The sequence below is a fragment of the Athene cunicularia genome (genome assembly GCF_003259725.1).
Source record: "Athene cunicularia isolate RWA chromosome 12 unlocalized genomic scaffold, athCun1 chr12_part1, whole genome shotgun sequence".
NCBI classification, from domain to species: Eukaryota; Metazoa; Chordata; class Aves; order Strigiformes; family Strigidae; genus Athene; species Athene cunicularia.
Genome location: NW_020799116.1, coordinates 17,440,391 through 17,461,109, shown reverse-complemented (window position 1 = coordinate 17,461,109; position 20,719 = coordinate 17,440,391). Strand labels below are relative to the sequence as shown.

The 20,719-nt window shown below is 46.5% G+C and overlaps 1 protein-coding gene across 1 annotated transcript in view; it reads right to left on the bottom strand.

Annotated features, from left to right (window-relative positions):
- STAB1 (stabilin 1) overlaps positions 1–20,719 on the bottom strand; it is a 58,721-nt gene that overhangs the window by 10,600 nt on the left and 27,402 nt on the right. Inside the window, exons 21-48 of the mRNA XM_026857597.1 lie at positions 20,225–20,326; positions 19,237–19,323; positions 18,766–18,877; positions 18,052–18,235; positions 17,698–17,791; positions 16,631–16,789; positions 15,636–15,731; positions 15,150–15,245; positions 14,495–14,542; positions 13,489–13,619; positions 12,982–13,093; positions 12,677–12,754; positions 12,208–12,309; positions 11,620–11,727; positions 10,996–11,127; positions 10,756–10,884; positions 9,833–9,889; positions 8,934–9,029; positions 7,621–7,816; positions 7,065–7,160; positions 5,944–5,989; positions 5,167–5,246; positions 4,077–4,202; positions 3,273–3,346; positions 2,846–2,920; positions 2,132–2,251; positions 1,080–1,127; positions 854–937 (exon numbers count right to left, since the gene is read on the bottom strand). Of these exons, the coding sequence (XP_026713398.1) occupies positions 854–937; positions 1,080–1,127; positions 2,132–2,251; positions 2,846–2,920; positions 3,273–3,346; positions 4,077–4,202; positions 5,167–5,246; positions 5,944–5,989; positions 7,065–7,160; positions 7,621–7,816; positions 8,934–9,029; positions 9,833–9,889; positions 10,756–10,884; positions 10,996–11,127; positions 11,620–11,727; positions 12,208–12,309; positions 12,677–12,754; positions 12,982–13,093; positions 13,489–13,619; positions 14,495–14,542; positions 15,150–15,245; positions 15,636–15,731; positions 16,631–16,789; positions 17,698–17,791; positions 18,052–18,235; positions 18,766–18,877; positions 19,237–19,323; positions 20,225–20,326 (2,868 nt within the window). The remainder of the gene's footprint in view (positions 1–853; positions 938–1,079; positions 1,128–2,131; positions 2,252–2,845; positions 2,921–3,272; positions 3,347–4,076; positions 4,203–5,166; positions 5,247–5,943; positions 5,990–7,064; positions 7,161–7,620; positions 7,817–8,933; positions 9,030–9,832; positions 9,890–10,755; positions 10,885–10,995; positions 11,128–11,619; positions 11,728–12,207; positions 12,310–12,676; positions 12,755–12,981; positions 13,094–13,488; positions 13,620–14,494; positions 14,543–15,149; positions 15,246–15,635; positions 15,732–16,630; positions 16,790–17,697; positions 17,792–18,051; positions 18,236–18,765; positions 18,878–19,236; positions 19,324–20,224; positions 20,327–20,719) is intronic.

The following is a 20,719-nucleotide window of genomic DNA, read 5'->3' as shown; positions in this document are numbered from 1 at the left end:
ACTGGGATATTGCATTACACTGGTACAAAAAAGCTGTCAGTTAAGAACCTGGTTCACAGAGTCATGAAAGGGACCAATGGAAGTGGAATGGCAGGGCCTGTGGCACAGAGAAGGAGTAAGAGGTCTTTGTCTTCTTCCCATGAGGAGAGGCTGAGGGAACTGGGAGGCTGAGTCTGGAGAAAAGGAGGCTGAGGGGAGACCTTATCACCCTCTACAACTACCTGAAAGGAAGCTGCAGAGAGCTGGGGATGAGCCTAGTAGAAAGCAACAGGAGAAGAGGGAATGGCTTCAAGTTGCGCCAGGGAAAGTTCAGACTAGGTATTAGGAAGCATTTCTTTACAGAACGGGTTGTTAGGTGTTGGAATGGGCTGCCCAGGGAGGTGGTGGAGTCCCCGTCCCAGGGGGTGTTCAAGAGTAGGGTCGATTTAGAGTTTAAGGATATGCTGTAGGTGGGAACTGTGCTAGGCGAACGGTTGGACTAGATGATCTCCAGGGTCCTTTCCAACCTAGATGATTCTGTGATTCTGTCACAGATGCCTTGAAGCCTTGCTGTTACCAGCCTCTCATAACCATGGGCATCACTGATTTGCCACAGTGCCTCTGAGGGCCATGAGACAGGGTCTCCAGTAAGAGTCTCCTTAAATCAGGAGCTATGTCCACCCCTGCCCAGACGGTCGCTGCAGTGAGTTGGCCTCCAAACCTCAGCTCTTACACAGATGGAGAATGGGGGATGCCTTTAACCCTCTGCAGTGCAGCCCCTTTGCCTCAATTCACTGGGCAGAACAGCCCTGGACACTGCCACACTGGGAGCTTGCCAGACACCTGACAGTGCTTGGGGTGGGAGGATTCTTACCGTTGTGGTGTTTCCTACGAAATCTGTCCGTGGGACAAAGACAGTAAAAGGCCCTGCCCCAATGAGCTCCTTCATCTTTTCTGCCTGTGGTAGAAGAGCATTTGTGGGAAGGGAAAAAGAAAACACAGTTTCAGTTAGCAAGACCCTTTGCAGAAAACCCTAAGTGGGATTTACTACACAGAGCTAGGGTAAAGCTGTAGTAAAGACAAAACTGTTTGTCACCAACCAGTATCATCTTGAAGAACACTGACGCATCTTCAATCCTTCCGAGTTCCTTAAACAAAAAGAAAGAGCTGGTGTTAGCAGAGTCCCTTCTGCTTGCTCTGTGACCTGCTCCTTTCACTCCAGGTCGCTCTCCCACCCGAATGAGACACCGGTTCTCCTGACACACCATAGTGAGCTTTCCCTCCCTCCTTCCCTCCCTCCCCAGCACTGTGGGCATGGATGATGTGGAGGTTCCAAAGCAGGCACGGACCATTCACATTGCAGATGCTGCACGATGGAGCAGACAGAGAGATGAAAGCTGGCTGCTTCTGCAGCAGCTGTCCCAGGGGTAGGTCCCCTGTGCTCATGGGACACATCGAGTGCTTCACAAAACCTCTGCTTTAACCTCATTGTGCTGCCACTACCAGTTCTGGGATGCTGTCCGGAGTGGCAGACATCGGCTTGACAGGGCAAACTCCCTGTCCTTAGCACACTAAACTTTCAGTAAGAGCAGTAGCACAGAACTGAGCCCAGCTCCTCCTTCTTCCCGGCTCTGCTGTGAGGATGACAGCTTTTATTTGCCACTACCAGAAAAGGTCACCAGTTTGCCCAAGGACAGGTGTTGTATGGGCAACAGAACCAAAGATAGACTACTGCCCTCCAGACTAGATCCCAAGTCCTGGCATGGCCACAGGGGACACCTGCCCTGATCCCACAGGCCAGGAGAAGTGGGTTCCCCTAGGAAAAAAACCCAGCTACTCCCATTTGTTTATAACATTAAGAAAACAACATCCTGGAGGCATGGCCAATGCTGCTGACAGAGCAGCAGTGTTCACATCATGACTCCCTTTGGAGCAGTCGCTTCACTGTGATTCTCTCCCACAGCTGGCACTCCGAATACACCTATGATTTATGGATAGTTTGCCTCAAAGCATCTGTCTCCACTCCTACACCACACACATGTTGATAAGACACTACAGATCTGCTCGCCTGCAGCTTATGCTCGGAGGGGAGGGAGCAGTTTGCTGCAGAGCAGGGGGCCCAAACACAGAAGATGCTGCGCATGCTTCTCACCTGATACACCTTGCCACGACAGGTGAAGCCATCTCCAATACTGTGCCAGGAGCAGGAGCAGTTTCGAGTGCCAGGGCCTGTGTACTTGCAGAGCCCAAACGGACTACAGCCTCCGTTGTTCTAGAGTGAAAAGCAAAAGACTTGCACAGAGGGGCATCACCAACAATTTGAATGGCCACTTGCATGCATGAGCGGCTAACTACATCCCGCCCAGTGGAACGAAGCCGTTCCACCTGTCTAGTGTCTTAGAATAAACCTCATCCAAATCCTCAAGGGATTTTCAGCACCAAATCTTCCCAAGAAACAGGATTTTCTCACCTTACTTTGGAACCCAAAGTGATTACAAAACCCATGATTCTGAAAGACATTTTGACATGGCAATGATGCCATGAGGACAGATTACTCGTTAAGTTTTTGAGCATGTCCCATACAAAATGAATGCAAAGAAATGAGCCCACTTGCCTCCAACCCCATGTCACTGTTTCCACACTCCTTCTCCCACAAGAGGGACTACTAGGTGGATGACATACTTGCAGGTCATTGTGAGAGGCAATGGAAACCAAACACACCAGGAAATCCCTTTGGTATGTGAAAAGGCAAGAGAGCCAGCTCTAAACAAGGAGGGTAACCCTGTTCTTGCTGTTAACTGTTGGGAGAAAGGAACGCTTCAAGGCTGTGGCCTTCACCTCTGGTAGCAGTGACATACAGACATACCTGTTCACACAAGTTGATGGGGTTGCACTGGCTCACGCCATCCCCACTGTAACCAGGAAGACAGTTGCAGGCAACCTGAAGGGAGAACAGATGCTCAGTCTGAAACTTGGACCCAATAAAGAAAACACCCGATGGCTGAGCTGGATGGAAAGCATATGGTGTAGCACCCATTGCTACTTTCATGAATAACCATGCTTGTGTCAACAACAAATATAACCTGAGACTGCTTCCAGTGTCTGGCCAAAAGAAGGCATCTGCTTTCAAGAAAACTGCAACCTTTTTGTGCCCTTCCCATGCAACTTTTCTATGTGGAAGGTAGTAAGCAGGAGGCAGCAAACTGCAATGGGCAGGATTGTCTCTAAGAGAATTACACTGTTGTGACAACCTCCATAACAGTGTTGTCCTGACATTCATCTTACATACTCACCTTTCTCGGGCCTGTTTTAACGCACTCTGCGTTGGTGTGGCAGCCTCCGTTGCTTTCAAGACAGAGATCAATTTCTGCAGTAAAACAATAAGGCCACATCATTACTGGGGGCTGCTCAAGGCCGGTGGGGATCGGTGACCCAAAGAGGTATCGGGAAAGCAACAGGGAGGGCCTTCCCAGCTTGGGAAACCATTCGGTGGAAAAGAGATGTGATAGCAAAGGAACTGCGTGTTCTACTCCTGCCACACGTGGGTCCCCAAGTTGTGATAGATCTGCCCACAGAAAATGCCACACCTGCCCAGGTGTGCTTTAAAGGATATGAGAGGACTGGTCTCTCCCACAGCAACATCTTCATCTTGGAGAACCACTGTGGGAGACTGCCCTCACCTCTGTATCTGGACCTCTCCACAACATGCACCAGGATAAGGAACCTCTCAGAGCTCTTTTGGTTTGAGACCAAAACACTGGTCTGAGGCCACCCAGCAGGACAGCAGCATGGGCACTCTGCCCTGTTTCGAGTGGCACTGCGCTGGGACAGTGATGACCACTTCACAGAATGCTGAGCACACTCCTACACGTATGTATGTACGCACATACGTGTATGTGTGCATATACCTCAACAAAAAGCAGAAAGACAGTTGAATCTAGATCAGCCAGCTTGAAATAACCACTGCATGAACATAGTGAAAGAAGAATTGAGTTACTCAACACTTTAACCTGAAATTTTAACACTTTTAGTCTGAAATTCCCCTTTGCACAGATGATGCCTCACCGCTACCACCAAAGCATGCCCTGAGCGCTCACCCATGCAGAGCGTCCCGTCTCCAGCGTAGCCTTCCTTACAAACACAGGTTCTCTCTCCTGGGGACACTTTAGTACACACCGCGTGTATGGAGCAGCCACCATGATCGATGGTGCATGGATCTATTTCTGTGGCCACAAACAAGAGAAGCAGAATCAATTCAAAGCATCTAGGAAAGGCGTACTGTGCCAGAATGACCATCCATCTTAACAAAAACACAGCATCTTATTAAAATCCCTTTGTTTCTCAATGAAACAGTAGGTCCTTTAAAAGCATGGGGCCTCATCCAGATCTGAGAGAGGCCAGTCTGAAAGTCACGCTGAGATTACATAGCTCCCAAATTGGCCTAAGAAGTCTTTCAGCCACAGCATTTGCTCACTGAGGACTAATGGTTAGACGAGAAAAAAAAAAATAAATTTCCTGCACGTACATTTACATAATGGCAGGTTTTGTGTTTCCTCCATCCCCACTACTTGTTTTCAAACAAGGGCAATACTGAAAAGAAACTGTGATGTTTACCAGTGATTTGACTGTTACAATTTTAGCACTGGTGGGTTTTTTTCTTGTCTGTTTGCTTTTGACATAGACCAGGTTTTTATGTAGCTCTAGAGCAGAATTCGAAATTCTGCCTCATTTTAGCACAACTGCTACACTGCTTCTACCCAATTTTGCAAGGCCAGCAAAGGCCAGCATAGGAGGAGCACAAAATTCTAGCATCCATATTCCATGGATTCATGGCCAAAACTGTTGGATCTTTGCCACCATTGCTGTGATATCAGAACTAATGCCACCCATTCATGTGCATCTCTCTCCACAAGCAAGAAGAACTGTCCTGCTACACTTGCCTGCCTTTTTATCCCTCTCTCTCAGGCTCCAGCCACAGCAAGAGCGTCCTGAGTAAAGCTCTGGACTAGAAAACTTCTCTACCAAAGCATGTCAGAGTTCATGGTGGATGGCTGATAGGAAAAGGGTTTGAATGATCTTTCCTCTGGCAACATAAAGCCATTTATTTCACAAGCAAAGCCCTTGTCTTTGTGTAGTTTCAGCAGGTGTTTGTAAGCCGTGAATCCTGCCCACCCTTGCTGGACATACCTGTGCAATAGGTCCCATTCCCTGTGTACCCAGCAGAGCAGAAGCACATAGGTGAGGAATCCGCAGAACTATTGAGGCAACTGAAACAATAAAGGCATAAACAATCACTTATGACACCTCCTGATTTGCTCGGCCCATGGGACTATTCAAGTCTGGCGTATGCAAGTCAGAGACCACAATGACCACAGGAGGAACACGCCTGAAGTTGCTGTGTATTTGTTTACAGCACTCAGTACTCAAGTCATGCTGGCCAGGGAGCTGGCATCAGGCACAGGCTTCTCACCTCGCACAGTGCACCTTCACCATGCCCACGTGCTTCTGCACGGTACGTCGGAGATGGCTGAGTCCCACTACCGCAAAATAGGAGACCAGATAATGGATGGAGAAGGCAGCAAGAGGGAGTCATCACAGCCCATTAGCATATTTAATTTCTTTGTGGAGGCAGTCAAGGCAGAAAGGGATTGTAAATGGCTGGTTGATTTGCTCCATGAATCAGGCCAGACTTGGAGCACCTTGGAGTCTCTGCTTTCTCCCATCCACACATGCAGAAGGAACTTAGAAAGAATTTATTCTGACAGACAAAATCCTTGGGAAAACTGGATGTGGCTTAGCACCAAAGAGAGTTCCCAGAATGGAACTGACATTTATGCATTTTTAATGAGTAGCCGCCTTCTCCCAGCCCTCTGCGAAGCCCTAAACACAGAATCACCTCTATGTAAAACACATACAAACACACATGGCTTTCTCAGAAGCAGCCAGCACCTTGTCTGTACTTACTTGGCCATTTGATGGCAAGTGTTATTGCATAAGTCAATCTCAATTCCTGCAAGAGAAAACACAAACATGACTTGGCATTTTCAATTTAGCATTTGTTGAGGCCATTTGTGCAATCTAGAGTAAAGGACCCTGCAAACAGCCTCACTGCCACACTTGTCATGCCCTGACTGATGATGGGACACACCAGCAGATTTTCTAGCTCTCCTGTCCTATGTGGCAGCAGGAAAACAGCGTGGGATTTAAATTTTACTTTGCAATGGAGTGAATTCAAATTTCTCTGTCTGAATTAACAGTTCCGTTTGATCCTATCTGCATGGCCTCCAGTGAAACAGGACTGAAACCTCATTAATCTGGACAGACAGGGTCATTTGGCTTTGCCCCTTTCGAAGCAAAAAGATGAACTTTTTTCATATTTTACAGTTACACTATATAGGACAGCTCCACTCAATTTCCAGTTCTAAATGCCCCCAAAACATTTGACTTCACTACAGAATCAACCTTTGTATGCAGACTTTAAAATCCCAAAATATTTAGGAGCTCAGGTTCCTACCTGCCCCAATGGTAATCATAATCTCAAATCCCAGGAACGACCATCTTCAACATATTATTTTGACAATGACAGATTTAGGGAGAACTGCAGACCATGGCCTGAGCACACCTAAACCAATGATCTGTGAGCAGAAAAGCAACTCAGCAGACACGCTGGGGCCCTCTGGAGGCTTCAAATCAAGCCTTGCCACCTTCTTAGGAAAGTAACAGGAGTCATGGTCAACCCAATCTGTCTCGGAGCTTCCATCTTTCTCTCCCAGGGCAAGAGGCTGTTCTTGAGGTGCCTCAAATCTCAGTGAAGATGGAAGCAGGGAATATGCTTTTCTCTATACAAATTTAATCCAAATAACTTGAGGGCTCATGTGCTGCTGGGGAAGTCACACCACAAATACAGCTGGTGTGCAGGAAATAGCTAGCACAGTCTGATAAGCTTCGGGGGGGATGCAAAGTACATGAGACTGTGGTCACCTTGCTCAGTTAACACAGAATTGCTCTGGCAACTGAAGAGGATCACACAGATTTCTCTGCCAAAAAGGCAATATTCCACCATAGGCTTCTTCACACTCACGTACTTTCTTGGCAGGTAGGGCCCTTCCACCCTGGGAAACACTCGCAGCTCCCGTCCCCTTGCAGTCCATCGTTACATATGCCATTGTCGCAGGCACATTCTTCAGGGGAAAAATAAACACTCATCACTGTCAAACCAACCAGGTTTCACAAGCAGATTCTTTCTGCCGTTTTGCTGGTTAGTCTGTTCTTAATTCAACACATCAAACTGCCATAAAAAACTGTCACAGGAGTATCAGCTCTTGTTCCCTTGCTACCAGGCCAAAAAGCCCAGGAAAAGACCACTCGCCTCTACTTTCTGTAGTTTGGGTGGCAGCAGGATGAGCAACAGAGCAATCAGTCATGCCTTGGTTTGAGGATGAAAAATGGGGCCACTCTTCTGGCTGACCACAGCGCTCACTCCCACTGTCCCTCTCAGCCCTGGCAGCTGTTTGCCTCTCTCAGAGATGTTGGGACATTTCTTCCCACCCACCACCCCTCCCAAGAGCTCCGATATGGCCACTTTTCTCCCCTTGCAAGCAGGATGGTAGGGATAACAGCTGCAAGAGTCATCAGTGTCACCTGATTTGCAGTCCGCTCCGTATCGGCCCACTTCACACATTTCACAGGCAGTGCCGTGGAAACCCTCCAGGCATTGACACTCTCCACTACCCTGGATGCCGTCCTGACATTCCCCGTTCCCAGAGCACCACTGGCCTGGCTTCCCTGGGCACATCTCGCACATATGTCCGTAGTAGCCAGGGCAGCAGACAGACCTCTGGAGAACCAACAAGAACAAGTTGGGGTGAGCCATCTTGTGCAGCACAGACAAGGTACAGCTTTATTATAGAAGCTACTCTATTCCTTTAACGGTGTGATAGCCATAATTTCTGACAGTGCATGGAAGGGCCGGATGTGCAGAGGTAGGATGGAGTGAACCCCCTAAAATGGGGTGCTTTGTTGCCCAGAGCTTCATGTAAAGGTCTGCGCTGCCCTTCAGCAACGGTAGTCATTTGGTAATGCAAATGTTCCATCCTGTGCCCATCCAGCCTATCTCCTGCCTGTGCCCCTAGTGTGTCCCACCAGTGAGATACTCTGTTGGGCAGAGAGGGGCTCTGCCAGAAGGTGATTTGGTTCAGAAATCTGATTTAATTGCACTCACTTCTTTCTGCATCTACCCATGGAGGGGGAAAACCATGATGGGACCAAGCTGGACAGTACAGATGAAGAGAAACATTGTCTTGTGAAGGGATGCAGAAGTGCCCAGTGAGGTACAAGTGCTGACTGAAGCTCTGCATGTGAGTACTGTATATCCAACTCACTCTCTCCCTTTTCATCCATCTCCCATTCCCACTAAACTCTCCGGGGAGATGCTTCAATACCTGTAAGAGCTCAAATTCACACCTGTAAGAGCTCAAATTCACACAAGTCTTTCTTCTACCATTTCCTCTTCAAGGGTTTTCTCCCACCCGCACATTTTCATAAAACTGGTAGGGGGCATAATAGCTGCTCCTCCCTTCGGTTCAGCTCCAGTTAGTCATCAGTTATTCGGGAAGGCACATGCACAAGCAAAATACCCTCATTCATGCCTCATTTCTTTAGGAAACCAGACAACAAACATTCAACTCCTCTTCCTCTGCAGGACAAGACCCAAAGTAAACAATACGAAAGCAGCAGACCACGATCCATCACTGTGCAGACGTTTCCACAGGTTTGTTTTTCCTCCAGTGCCATCTATCTCCATCATGGAGAGCAACTCCCACATGAGCCCATTCTCAGCTACACAATGGCACAGATGCAGCCAGGCCTTCGGCACAGGCTCTATTTCCATGGCTGTATTTCTAATACCTGTCTTGCTTTTGCCAAAATGAATCTGAGGCAAATATTTTTCTTACCAGAGAAACTTTTGCACAGGTGAAATGGCAGCCAAGTATTCCTGTATCCCCAGAACGTAATTCACAGCGAGCGAGATTCTTGCTTCCTGGCAATTCCTGCAGATATAATTAACATAGATCCAGATAGAAGATATTACACTATTTAGACAAGCATTGTACATTTTGGCAGTGTTGTTGCCTAACAGAGGAATAATTTTTTTTTTATCCTACAGGAACAGCCCTAAAAATCTGATCTATCCACAGCTGAGACCAGTGAGGCATCTCTAGATGGGAGGTCACCACACAGAGTCTATTTCGTTACCTGCCAGATCCATGGTATACATATCAGTATGAGTACTGAGAAAAAGTACTTGGAAAATTTTTGTTATAAGGTAATGAAGCTTAAGAAGCCAGATGTGGCTGCTAGGCAATTCACAGCCAGCACGGAGATTAAATGTTTAGTTGCTTTCCTCTCTGGAAATGTTTGTCATGTGACACAGGCACAACCAGCCCATCTGTATGAACAAATCAATGGTCCAGGTTAGGAAATTTTTACTGGCACACCTAAAACTGGCTTTCCTTGATGATAACGTCAAAAGAGTAAAAGATGAAAAAAAGACATCTCTTCTTCCCTGCTAAGGAGGAAAACTTCCCACACTGCATGCTCTAAAGGGCTGCTGAAATTCAGGCAAAGCCTGGTGCCAGCTCTACAAGGAGCCTCAGGGTTCACGTTTGTGCTTTTCCTACGTAAGGCTCCCTTGGTTTCTTCTTTCTCTTACAAGTCTTGCTAATGAATGAGCTACAGAGGACTCAAGGGCATATTTTTTTAGGTATCAAGCTGACATCTATGGAACAATACAAGAATATCAAAGCAGTATCTGCAAACCATCTGTGAGATGTCACATAAATCAAAGACTCACCACAAGAACTGATCCAGGAGGACACTTGATCCCCTTCTCACACTTGCCGCATCTTGACTAGGGCACAGAGAACAGGACAAGTCACATGTGTGCCCTCTACCCACGTCACACCAAGACACTAATCTTGAATTACAAATGGTGCTGTACAGGCTGCTGGCTAGGACAAAGACAAAGATGCATTTATCTCTGTGGCTCAAAACACTGAAAGAAGAAAAATGATGATGGTTCTGGCTGCTATCGAAGGTTTCACACAAGGTCTTATTCCTGCACTCCAGTGGTGTACACAAGGTCTTATCTCTGCACTCCAGAGACTGTACCACAAAACAAACCAAAAGAGATCACACTACACCTTTCCTGAGTCTCTGAGCTGGGGTAGGGCTTTCTGTAGGGCTGGTGTTCCTTCACACAAGGCTGGAAATACCTTTTTTCTGATCTGTAACAAGGCAGGCATACCTCAGCCTGACCCTGCAAGCTTCAGATGGCCAAGAGCCACAAGACACATGCGGGGTGAAATTTGGCCATGACTCCCAGGCAGACCACAGCATTTCCTAGGGGAGCTTGTGGTCATGCCATGCAAGAGTCAGGCTGGATTCTCCTTCCACAGCTGAGTATCCGTGAGTCCCTGCACCAGCCCGCCCCGGGTGCCAGCAAGTGGACAAGAACAAGACAGCTCCAGCAAGTGAACCGAACGCAACTGCACGAGAGCTGCAGATCTGCTGCGTTAGAAGTGCAGAGCCTGCGGCTAGGAAGTGCCAAGTCGCCATGATGCCCCATTTCACGTGAGACTCAGCTGGGTCAGACCACAAGCTACTCTCTCATCCACATGGAAGAGACGAGGTAAGTTGTCTGCTATTCATCAGTTTGGTTCAGCAGGTGGAGAAACCCTGTGAAATTCTGGTCAGCTCTTTACTAATCATCATTACCTTTTGTATGGTGGTGGTATTGGCAGTGCAACGATTCTTCTGTATCTGGAGGACCTGTGAAACCCCAACCAGCATGCCATTTCTTGTCTCAAGAAATTTTCCATCCAAAGGAATATTATTGACAAATTTCTGCAGAAGAGAAGAAAATGGCTGAGACAATAACTGGGTGTATCCAGACACTAGCCTTAGAAAGTGGTAGGTCAAGTCAGATCCTCAAAAAGAACAGTCTTCCTTCCTTACCTGGGTGCTGTTTTGATAAAACATTAGCCAGTAGGAGAACCCTAACATGCTGTTCTTATGAATTCCACTTTTCAAGTCCGTGGGCAAGAGCTTCTCTCCCAGTACAACGTGGTACTGCACTGTCTCGCTGTCCTACATCCACAAAAGACCCAAATGTTAGGACTCTCGACTTCCTAGATAAAAATTCAGTCACTTATGGCATAGTAAGAGTTCCTAAGCATCTGTAATGGCTCATTAAGACCACAGAGCCTAGTAACTTCCTATCACAGATGACTGATCACACCTAATGACTTTGCTACTGGATGAAGCCTTTCAAAAGGTTGAAAAATTGCCACAGGTATGTCACAGCCAGCCAGGAAGGGAAACATGTTGTGCCATCTATCCACATATCTACAAATCTACTCTGAAATTTGCATTTGGAGTCCAAATATTCTTTTCAGATACCATTGCAACACCCCAGGAAACCTCATTTCTTTCTGCCACCTTTCTCCCAGCTTTTAGCATCAGATATGCTTCTCTTCTCCCCGCTCAAATCTACTGAACTCAAGTTTATGATCTGACAGTGTACATGTCCCTGCACTTACTGCAATACATATCCAAACTATAAGCAAGCAGTGAGCTTACCAGCTGTGTCACATTGGCTGCATGGCAGTACTCCTCAATGGAATTATTTCCAGGAACAAAAACTGTATATTTTTCAGATGACTCAATTTTTCCAATGAGCTGGTATTGCTAAAAAATGTCCAAACACTAACATTAGCACTTACACTTACTAAAAAACAAACCACACATGAAATCAATTACAAAGGCAAGAGCACTAGAGGAAATGCTTGAAAACAGGATATACAACTTCTACTCAGTCACACACATATAATTGCTTGCTCCTCCTCCTGGGCTGACATAAGTGGAGCTTCTTGATTAAGAACAAGAACTCTTCCTCTAGGTTTCTCTGACCTGGACAAGCATGAGAGTGCCTGCAGTAGACAGGTCGTCTTCCACATGTAATAACATGCCAATGCTATAGAGATCTAACTGTAGAGTATGTAATTCTTTGGCTGCTCAAAAGAGCTTTCCTGGAAGATCCCAGGAAACAGGTGGTCTCCCTCTTCTAACCAGGCAGTTCAAATTTTGGTCCACCAGTACAGGGTAAGTTGGGCATTTGCTCTAAAGACAGTTCTGACAATCACGTCAGTGCTCACCTCAACGGCTTACCTGTAGCAACTCCCTGAATGTGCTGAATGAGGCCACTGTCTCAAGCTGTTTCTGCAGACCTGGAGGACTCGGTGGGATATCTTCTGAAGGTGGCAACAAAACCTGTGGAAAAAAGTGAGTTCGGAAGCAAAGTTGGGCAAAGGGCTCTGGGGGAAATCACACTAGACTCCAGCCCTGCTTGCAAGAAAGGCAATTAGAAAAGGCCTCATTTCACACAATTCTGCAAGAGCCTTAACTCTTCTTCTGTCAGCCAAGAGAAGAGGAACTCCCTTCCCACTTGTCCTGAAGACAAATATTTTAAACTGCTGTACAGGAAACATCTGTCAGGACCTTGTGATAACCAAATATATTTTTGCCATTCTATCGCTTCCTAACCATCCAGACATGTACTCCTCCTTGGCCCCATCACAGACGCTGCAACACAAACCTGCAACTGCAGCATTTCCCAGTATCGCATGTACTGACGTACCTTACTGAGGACATGAATAATGCCGTTGCTGGCAGGGATGTCACTGACAACTATACTTGCATTCTGGATGGTTAATACCTGCAAAAGTATCAGAGAGAGAAGCAAAGGGATTAGAAAATTCCAGACAAGTTCAAAACAAATGTATTGTTCATTCAAGGTTGCACATGATTGATCTGGGTACAATTTTTGAAAGATGTCTGAGTTTGAAGCAAACAGTGTCCCATCCAGGCTCCCCACTGGATACAGCAGCTCTTGAGCAGTTTAATTCGATACTGGCACATGTGTGTTATGTAAGAAACCCTTACACCACTCCTGGTGTTTATCTGCCATCTGATCTGTGGGTTCAGGGTGGGTAGTTCTGTCCTGTTGTACTTTTTCAGCTTTTCACCAGTGAAGATGCCTTCGAGAAAGTGGGCCCTGAAGGGAACAAGGGCAGGTAAAGAAAAGATTAGGGCACTGTTTGTAATAACAGGGAAATAAGACCATACCACCCAACATTCATGTCTCTCACATGAAATAGTTAACCATGTGGAGAGAATTATGGAGGGAATTATTTGTCCTGATGCCATCTGCATCCACATGACAAAGAAAATTTCTCTCTGCAAATACATGAAAAATAAACCCACTTGCAGTTGCCTGAGGTCTGTTATGTTTTAAATGCCTACTAAATTCTTTGCTTGCTAGGTATTTAATCTTGCTTCTATATTTATTTCAATATAACTCTTTATTGGTCTTGTACAAGCATAAATAGAGCTCACAGCTTTGTTACTGTTGTTTGGCAATATAAACCAAAGGCAGGAGTCTCCTCATACCTGACTAAAAATGGCAGCATATCAGGGGTCAACCAGAAATCTTTCTCAGTCTTGTTCAAGTTTTTGATGGCTGTCGCTGATGGCACCAGGACAGTGACATTTGTTCCTGATGGGATGCTGAAGAGAGATTTCTGTTGTCCAAAGCACAAAAATGAACAAATAAGACATGCCAGTGCCACATCTCGGCCGCGAAATAAACCCAAGAGCCATCCCCGCTTTGCAGTCATGCGAAAGGGATGTGTGGGCAGACACGCTCAGCAGCACAGCAGGCTCTCCTGGGCATGGCAGGTAAGTGCTGTTGGCAACGAAAGCCGCAGGTGGTTCAGCCAAATCAGCTGACACCTGTTTGCCAAGGGAAAAACCTGCTCCTTTAAGCCCCCCTTTTGTACTTCAATTAATCTTCACACCCATTCAATCATATCCATAAATTCTTTCTGAACCCTCAACATCAGCTTTGGAGGAGAGACCATGGTTGGTTCTGGCAAAAGCAATGTTTGCTGCAGGACAGGTAAGCTAAAGCTGGGTTAGATGCCGTGTATCATAGCGTGCTTCCACAGACTCCCTGCCCTCTGCGGAGTGTCTCCGCTGTTGCCACACCAGAGACAGGGAAACAGTAACAAGAAAAGGAACAAACACACAGTCTAACTTCTCAAAGCAGCTCTTCTGAAAAATAGCTACTGTATGCTACGCCTTTTTCTTTCCCTTCTGTGCTATTTTATGATGGCCAGGAGTTACAGATGATACAACCATGAAAATGAAGTGTAAAACAGCCCCAGCTTCCTCCAGTGCTAGAAACAAGACCCCCATAACACACTCAGAGCCCTCATTCTATCACAAACTCCAGAGCTTTTCTACATGCCTGCTCTCTAAGGATTTCTCTTTTGCTGTGTTTTGGTTTTCTCTGATGAAAAAGATACATGGAGTTGCTCTTTCCCTAGCAGCACTGCTCACAGAGACTTCAATTTTACTGAACTTACCCATGTGGGCACCCCATGGCTGTTCTTACCTTAAGCCAGTCGTAGAAGCCTGCAAAGTGGGAATTCCTGGCCAGCTCCTTCCAAATAGAAACAACAGAAGGGTTACCCCTGACGAAAACTGGGGTTGCAGGGCTGGGGGACCCAGGATGCAGAAAGAAGCCTTTTGCAATATCTAATCTAGCCATAATGACTTAGACATTCCCCTTTCACCTTACAACCATTACAGGCACTGTGTATCCTGAGGAGGGAAGGGTACTCCTAAAACCACACTCCAGCCATTAAAAAAATATATATTCCCAAAGCAAACAAACTCTTTTCAACTCCCTTGCAATTGCTCATGTTTACCAGGGACAGATTGAATCCACAATGGCCTTTGATATTTCTAATGACAGAAAATGGTCCTAGCAGCTCTGACCTGAAAAAGTTTCCAAACAACAAAAAAAGATGACTTAGTGGACAGGAACGGACAGGGTGAAGCAGCTTAGAAATTATTGCCAATGGTTTCACAAACACATTGGCCTTGGCACCAGTCCTGTCTCTGCGGCCTTGGGCAGAGATGTGCCGTGCTGTCAGGCTGGTGCTGGGAGAAGGAGTCAACTCAGGTAACAGAGAAAAGGAAAGTAAGAGCAGAGTCACATTTCTCTTCAATCTCAAGAAGACCTCAGACATTTATTTTTTACTCACTTTTAGAATGTCCCCGTAGCATGTCATGCCATCCCCCATGTAGCCTTGAGGGCAAACACAGGACCTCTCTCCTCCTCCAAGGGGTACACACATAGCCTGCAAATACAAGGACAGAAAAAATTAGAGTGCAAACACAGGTTATGCAGTGTTACACCTAGCTAGGAATTGAACTCTGGCCTCCCGTGGCCTGGGCTAGAGCAGCACACAGAAGCACCTTCCTCCTGTTGCCTTTATGGTGGCACTGAATTCACACCTCATGCAGCAAAGCCTAGGTGATGGCTTTGGTTGTGTGAACTCACAAAAATCAGAGGATCCACCTGGGTAAATCAGACACCGAACCTTTATAACACCTCAGTGGCATGCCAAGATGATGATGAAACATAAATCCTTGAAATTCTCTCAATGTTGTGGCTGTAAAATTTCTGTCAGGGAGCAGAGGAACCTTCACTGCCCTGCCAGCCTTGGGACAGCACTTCAGCTGCTCACCAGGTCATGGCAGCCACCGTTGTCCATAAGGCATGGGTTGATTGGATCACAGTTGTGACCATCACCAGCATAACCCCTCTTGCAGACACACTTGCTCTGTAAGAAAGAGACATTTTCATTTTATAGACCTATCAGAGCATCCTCATTTGCTACCCAAAAAAGCAAAAACTATTCTTAATTTATTTTCCCGAGCTTTCTTCCTGGTCCCTCGAGACCTGGAAATGTGGAGATATATCCTTAGCAGGACATCATCCTCTCTCACAGCACACACACTGTCTGATTATCGGTAATCATCTGTTGATCCCTTGCACTGCTTGGCTGTGGGAGGCTCACTTGAAGATAATGGTTTCCATCTTTATTTCCAGCTTTTCAGGGAATGACACAGACTTAGTGAATGGAAGAGAAGAGGGCTTCGTTTCAAAGCTTCCTGCTTTCAGGATAGCTAGGAGAGCACTTGCACATCTCACCTTACTAAAATCTGCAAAAGATTTGGCACCTTTTTTCAGCACATTGTCCAATGCTCCCCTGGCTCTTTGGGGAGAAGCACTTTGAGAAGCAGCACCCTGAGAAGCCACTTGTGCATGCTTTCCTCCTATCTCAAGATGTCTGACTGCTGGCCCAGCTCCCTCCATGGACTATCTGAAGAGCTGCACATGCTTTTCTGTATATTTTAGCATCACCCAGAGACAATGCTGGGATCTGGGATCAGGGGAGACACAACAGCTGATGCCTTATACTGAGCTGTATTATGGAGTGCAGTCTCTTCCCTTTGCTGCATGAAAGTTTCAGAGTAGAGCAGCAGCCTCAAACACATCAGTGCATCTCACCTCATGCAAGCATACTGTGTGGTTTTAGCTGCAGGTGATGTTTCTGGCAGCAGACAAGCAGTCTTTGCTGCTGACCAGCCCAATTCCTACCTCTGGCAATCCCAGGCCACCTCAGAGCAGCTTGGGAAATGTTAAGTCCGCCATCAGACTGCTTAGCATTGATCATACCTGGCCAGGGCCGATATAAACGCAGTTGGCACTGATGTGACAGTTCCCTCTGCTCTCCAGCATGCAGTTGTCTATGGCCATGCAGACCTTCCCGTCCCCAGTCCAGCCCTTGTTGCACTGGCAGGTGGCGGTGCCAGGGCCTGTACTGATGCACAGGGCCTCCAGGAGAAGAGAGAGAAAAAGAATTACACTGAGCAGAAGAAGGGAGTGCAGTGCAAATACAGCAACAAATCTCCTTCAGAGGACTGTAGAGAGCTGCTGAATGATCAAATCTGATTCCAGAACTGGAAAGGGGGGGTGGAAGCATCTTCTTCAGAAAAGTCCTAGACAACTTCATAAAAAAGTGATTCTGTAAACATTTAGTGTTTTCAAAGAGGCAGACACTTGTGTCTAGGGTGGTTCAAAACTCCCAGAGTATTCCCTACCACCCTAGTAAAGCTCTTCCATCAGAGGAAATATTCCCTTGAAGAGGAAGAACACAGTCTCCTGCCTGGAAATGTGGAATGGAATCAACGATGGAGGGCAGATCTCTCTCAGGAAAGATCTACTTTGTACCCAGTAACATCCTATTTCCTTCTACATGGCCCACTATGTTGTCCTCACAATTATGATGAGGTCTGACCATTTGGCAGTCATTTCCATCATAAAGCACCACAGCTCTTATATAATAATGTAGTGTTGAAAGGATAATAATGTAGTGTTGATGGTTACTAGAAACATGAGTTGGAGCTCACAGCCAAGCTACAGCCTGAACACATCAAGAGAGAAACTAACACACATCAGAAGAGCTTGAGGGGAGAATCAATGTGAACCAAAAGTTATCTGTACAGCTAAACTCTGTAGCTGTCAAAATATCTGGTGCAAACCTGCCTGGGGTGTTACATTTTAGCACCAGCCCCAATGATTGACATCCTTATGATTGACTGTGTCATGATACCTGTTACTCCACCCCATCTTACAGACAGGGAAAGTTAACATGCAAAATGCAACAGTTCCAGGAGTCCTGGATCCCTGCTCTGATTGATAGGAGCTGCTTCTCCACGCTTCGACAGTCTGACCCCACTTACATTCTGCGAACAGCCTCCTCGTTCTGGCTGACTGCACAGGTCGATGGGCTGGCAGGAAAACCCATCACCTTCGTATCCATCCATGCAAATGCACCTTGAAAGTATAAGCACAAAAGGGACACAGATAGAGCAGCCCCTTCTGAAAGCCAGCAGAGAGCAAAAGGCAGTTTGAGCCTCTCAGGCAAGCAAGAACCGGACTTTGATTTCTAGCAGGTTGGCTGCATTACTCCAACATTCCCATGAACCAAGTACACAGACGTATATACACAAACACAGGGCTGGCGGCCTCACAGCCCCTGTGTGCCTGTACGGTGACAGTACGTCCACCTGAATGTATATGCCAGACAGACTGACCTTGCTGTGTCATTGAGGCTGCAGACAGCTTTCTGGTGGCAGTACTGGGACAGCCCACTTGGGCCACAGTTCTTGGATGTCCTGTCACAGAATTTCCCAGTATAGCCTTCCTTACAGGACCAGGACTGACACACACCACCGCTGCCAGGCCTGTTGTCACAGACACCATGAACACAGCCACAATCTGTCAAGTACATGGAGTAAGATCAGTAACTACAAAAAGTCCAGAATCCACCACAGTGAGGGCATTTTGTAGATTCCCAACTTTCCTTCACAACACCTTGTGACACTAAATGATCATCCCATTTGTTCTTGACAGAGAGACATCTGCTGAAAGACATCCATCATAAATCAAAACCTGGCCAGGGAACAGATCCTGTGACTGCCTGGGTCTATGTATTTTATAGATTGTAAGGACAGGCTCAAATTTAGGCTATCAAGGTCAAGGTGCTTGTCAACTGTCTTTTCTTTCCCAGGAGGAGAGATCTAAATCAAAGTCCCACACCTAAATTTGGCTGATATTTCCAAGACGCCCATCACCACCTGTCATATCAGCCATGTTTTCTCCACTGTTGTTTGAAGGGGCACCCACCATGACATTTCCATCACTTCTTTCATGACGCTGGTCTTGCCAGAAGGGAATCCAGGATACATGAACCTGCACTATAACCTTGCCCTCCACTTCCCTGTAGACTCTCTACCAAAGTTACCAACCTTTGTCACAGTTCTCGCCATGCTTGTTTGTGTCTGAACAGATGTGGCAGGCTGCTCCTTTGAAACCTTCAAAGCAGTGACAGCTGCCATTCCCTTGTATGCCATCGCTGCACTGGAAGGAAAACAAAAAGAAAGCCCAAGTGATTGAAACTTGGAGAACCATGGCAAAGCTAAGGCATTGATGTCTATCAAAGGCACTTTGATACTTGCAGTAAAAAATAGGACTTTGAAGAGTGATATTAGTAATGCAACATCTCACATAGTCAGAGCTGTCCCCAACAGCCATGTGATTCACATTAGAGCTCAAGATAGAAAACCCACTGAGTACGTGCCATTTTCCCTGGATCTTCTGCTGCCAGTGATGTGGGCTTAACCCTGGAGCACAAACTCTGAATTGTACTTTTCAACTACACTCTCTAACCACACTGTCTCAACCGCTCATTGCAACACAGCAGGATCTTTCATATTTACATTTCCCCGGCCATAGCACGGACTGGAAAATCCCCCTGGGCATGGCATGCAGTCTGGACCAAAGAATCCTTTGCAGCATCCAGGTTTCTGAAACAAAAGCAAAATTGGTAAGGTATGATGTGACTTAACAAGAATTACCTGGAGTCATCCCACCCTCATAATTCTCAAATCCTGGTCCTCCTCTCTGCCATGGACTGAAATGGACTGTCTCATTTGTCATGTGTTCCTAGGAGCTCCTGCATTTAAATTATTTTTCAACAATACCCCTCTTTCTGCTCACAGCCTATTCTTCTCAGAATAAAACACTGTTTTCTGCTCTCTCTCTCACTTCCACAAATAGGATCCATGTTTTCTGTGAGCTTTTATAGCACTGGTCCACTCTTTATCCATGCTGACGACTGCATTCCTTTCAAGGGATGTAGAAGTCCTGGATCACAGGCCTTGTTATGACTGACCAACAGAGGAACAATCACAAGACAAACAATCAGCAGTATTTAATGAGACACCCACAAATAATTCCATATAGTTGGCACTGAGAGAACTCCGGAGCTGCAAGCAAATGTGAAGTCCATAAACTCACTAAGAGTGAGTTTCCCGAACCATCTGACAGTGTTTCATAAACAGGATGCAATCACTTCACAGCTTACAGCACTTTCCCTCTGCTCAGCTTCCTTTGGGAGAAATGCTGAAACCAGGGTGCTCTCAGAGAAAATGTGACACAGCTGACACTGCACCATTTGTCTCATGGCTTCCTCCATCTTGGCTGATCACAACTGGCGTGATCTTTTACTGTACTCAGGTTTAATCGAGCTGCTTTCTAACATTTGCAGCAGGTTGGTACCCTGTGTTCTCTCTGTTTGCCAAAGAAAAAGCAAGTAGCTTCTATCCAGCCCCCTCTCAGCTCAAGGAGTCAGAGCTCTTCTTGATGAGTGAGGTAGGGGAAAGCTGAGCTCCTTTCACAGGGAACGTGGTCTTCCATCACACTCACCGTGACGGTTTGATTGCAGTACCTGGCGCACCCCTTCTTCAGGACATTCAGGCCTTGTGAATCATGGATGTAGACACATTCTTTTGGGGACAGTGTTGGTTCCTGTACAAGCAAAACAAGTCATCAGCACTGTAACCTTCTGCTCTGCTGTTTTTGCTGCAGAGAGCAACTATGCCTATCTCTGAGCTGAGGAAGTTCACAGAGAAGCCAAGGTGAAAAAAATACCGTTAATGGCATGCCTATCATGAAAGAAGGCACACGCAGCTTCCTCTTGCTCCCAACAGTCCCCAAGACTGAGCCAAGGTACTGCCCTTATGTTCTAATAATAGTGTCTATGATAAGGGAAAGAGTGAGAGTAGGGGGAGAGGATAGGGAGAGAGCGGGAGGATGGGAGGGAGAGGAGACAAGGGGAAGAAAAGGGCAGGGGGTGAGAAATAGAGTGTAAGAAATACGGGAGGAAAGAGAAAGGAGTGGGGAGAAGGTAGGAGGGAAGGG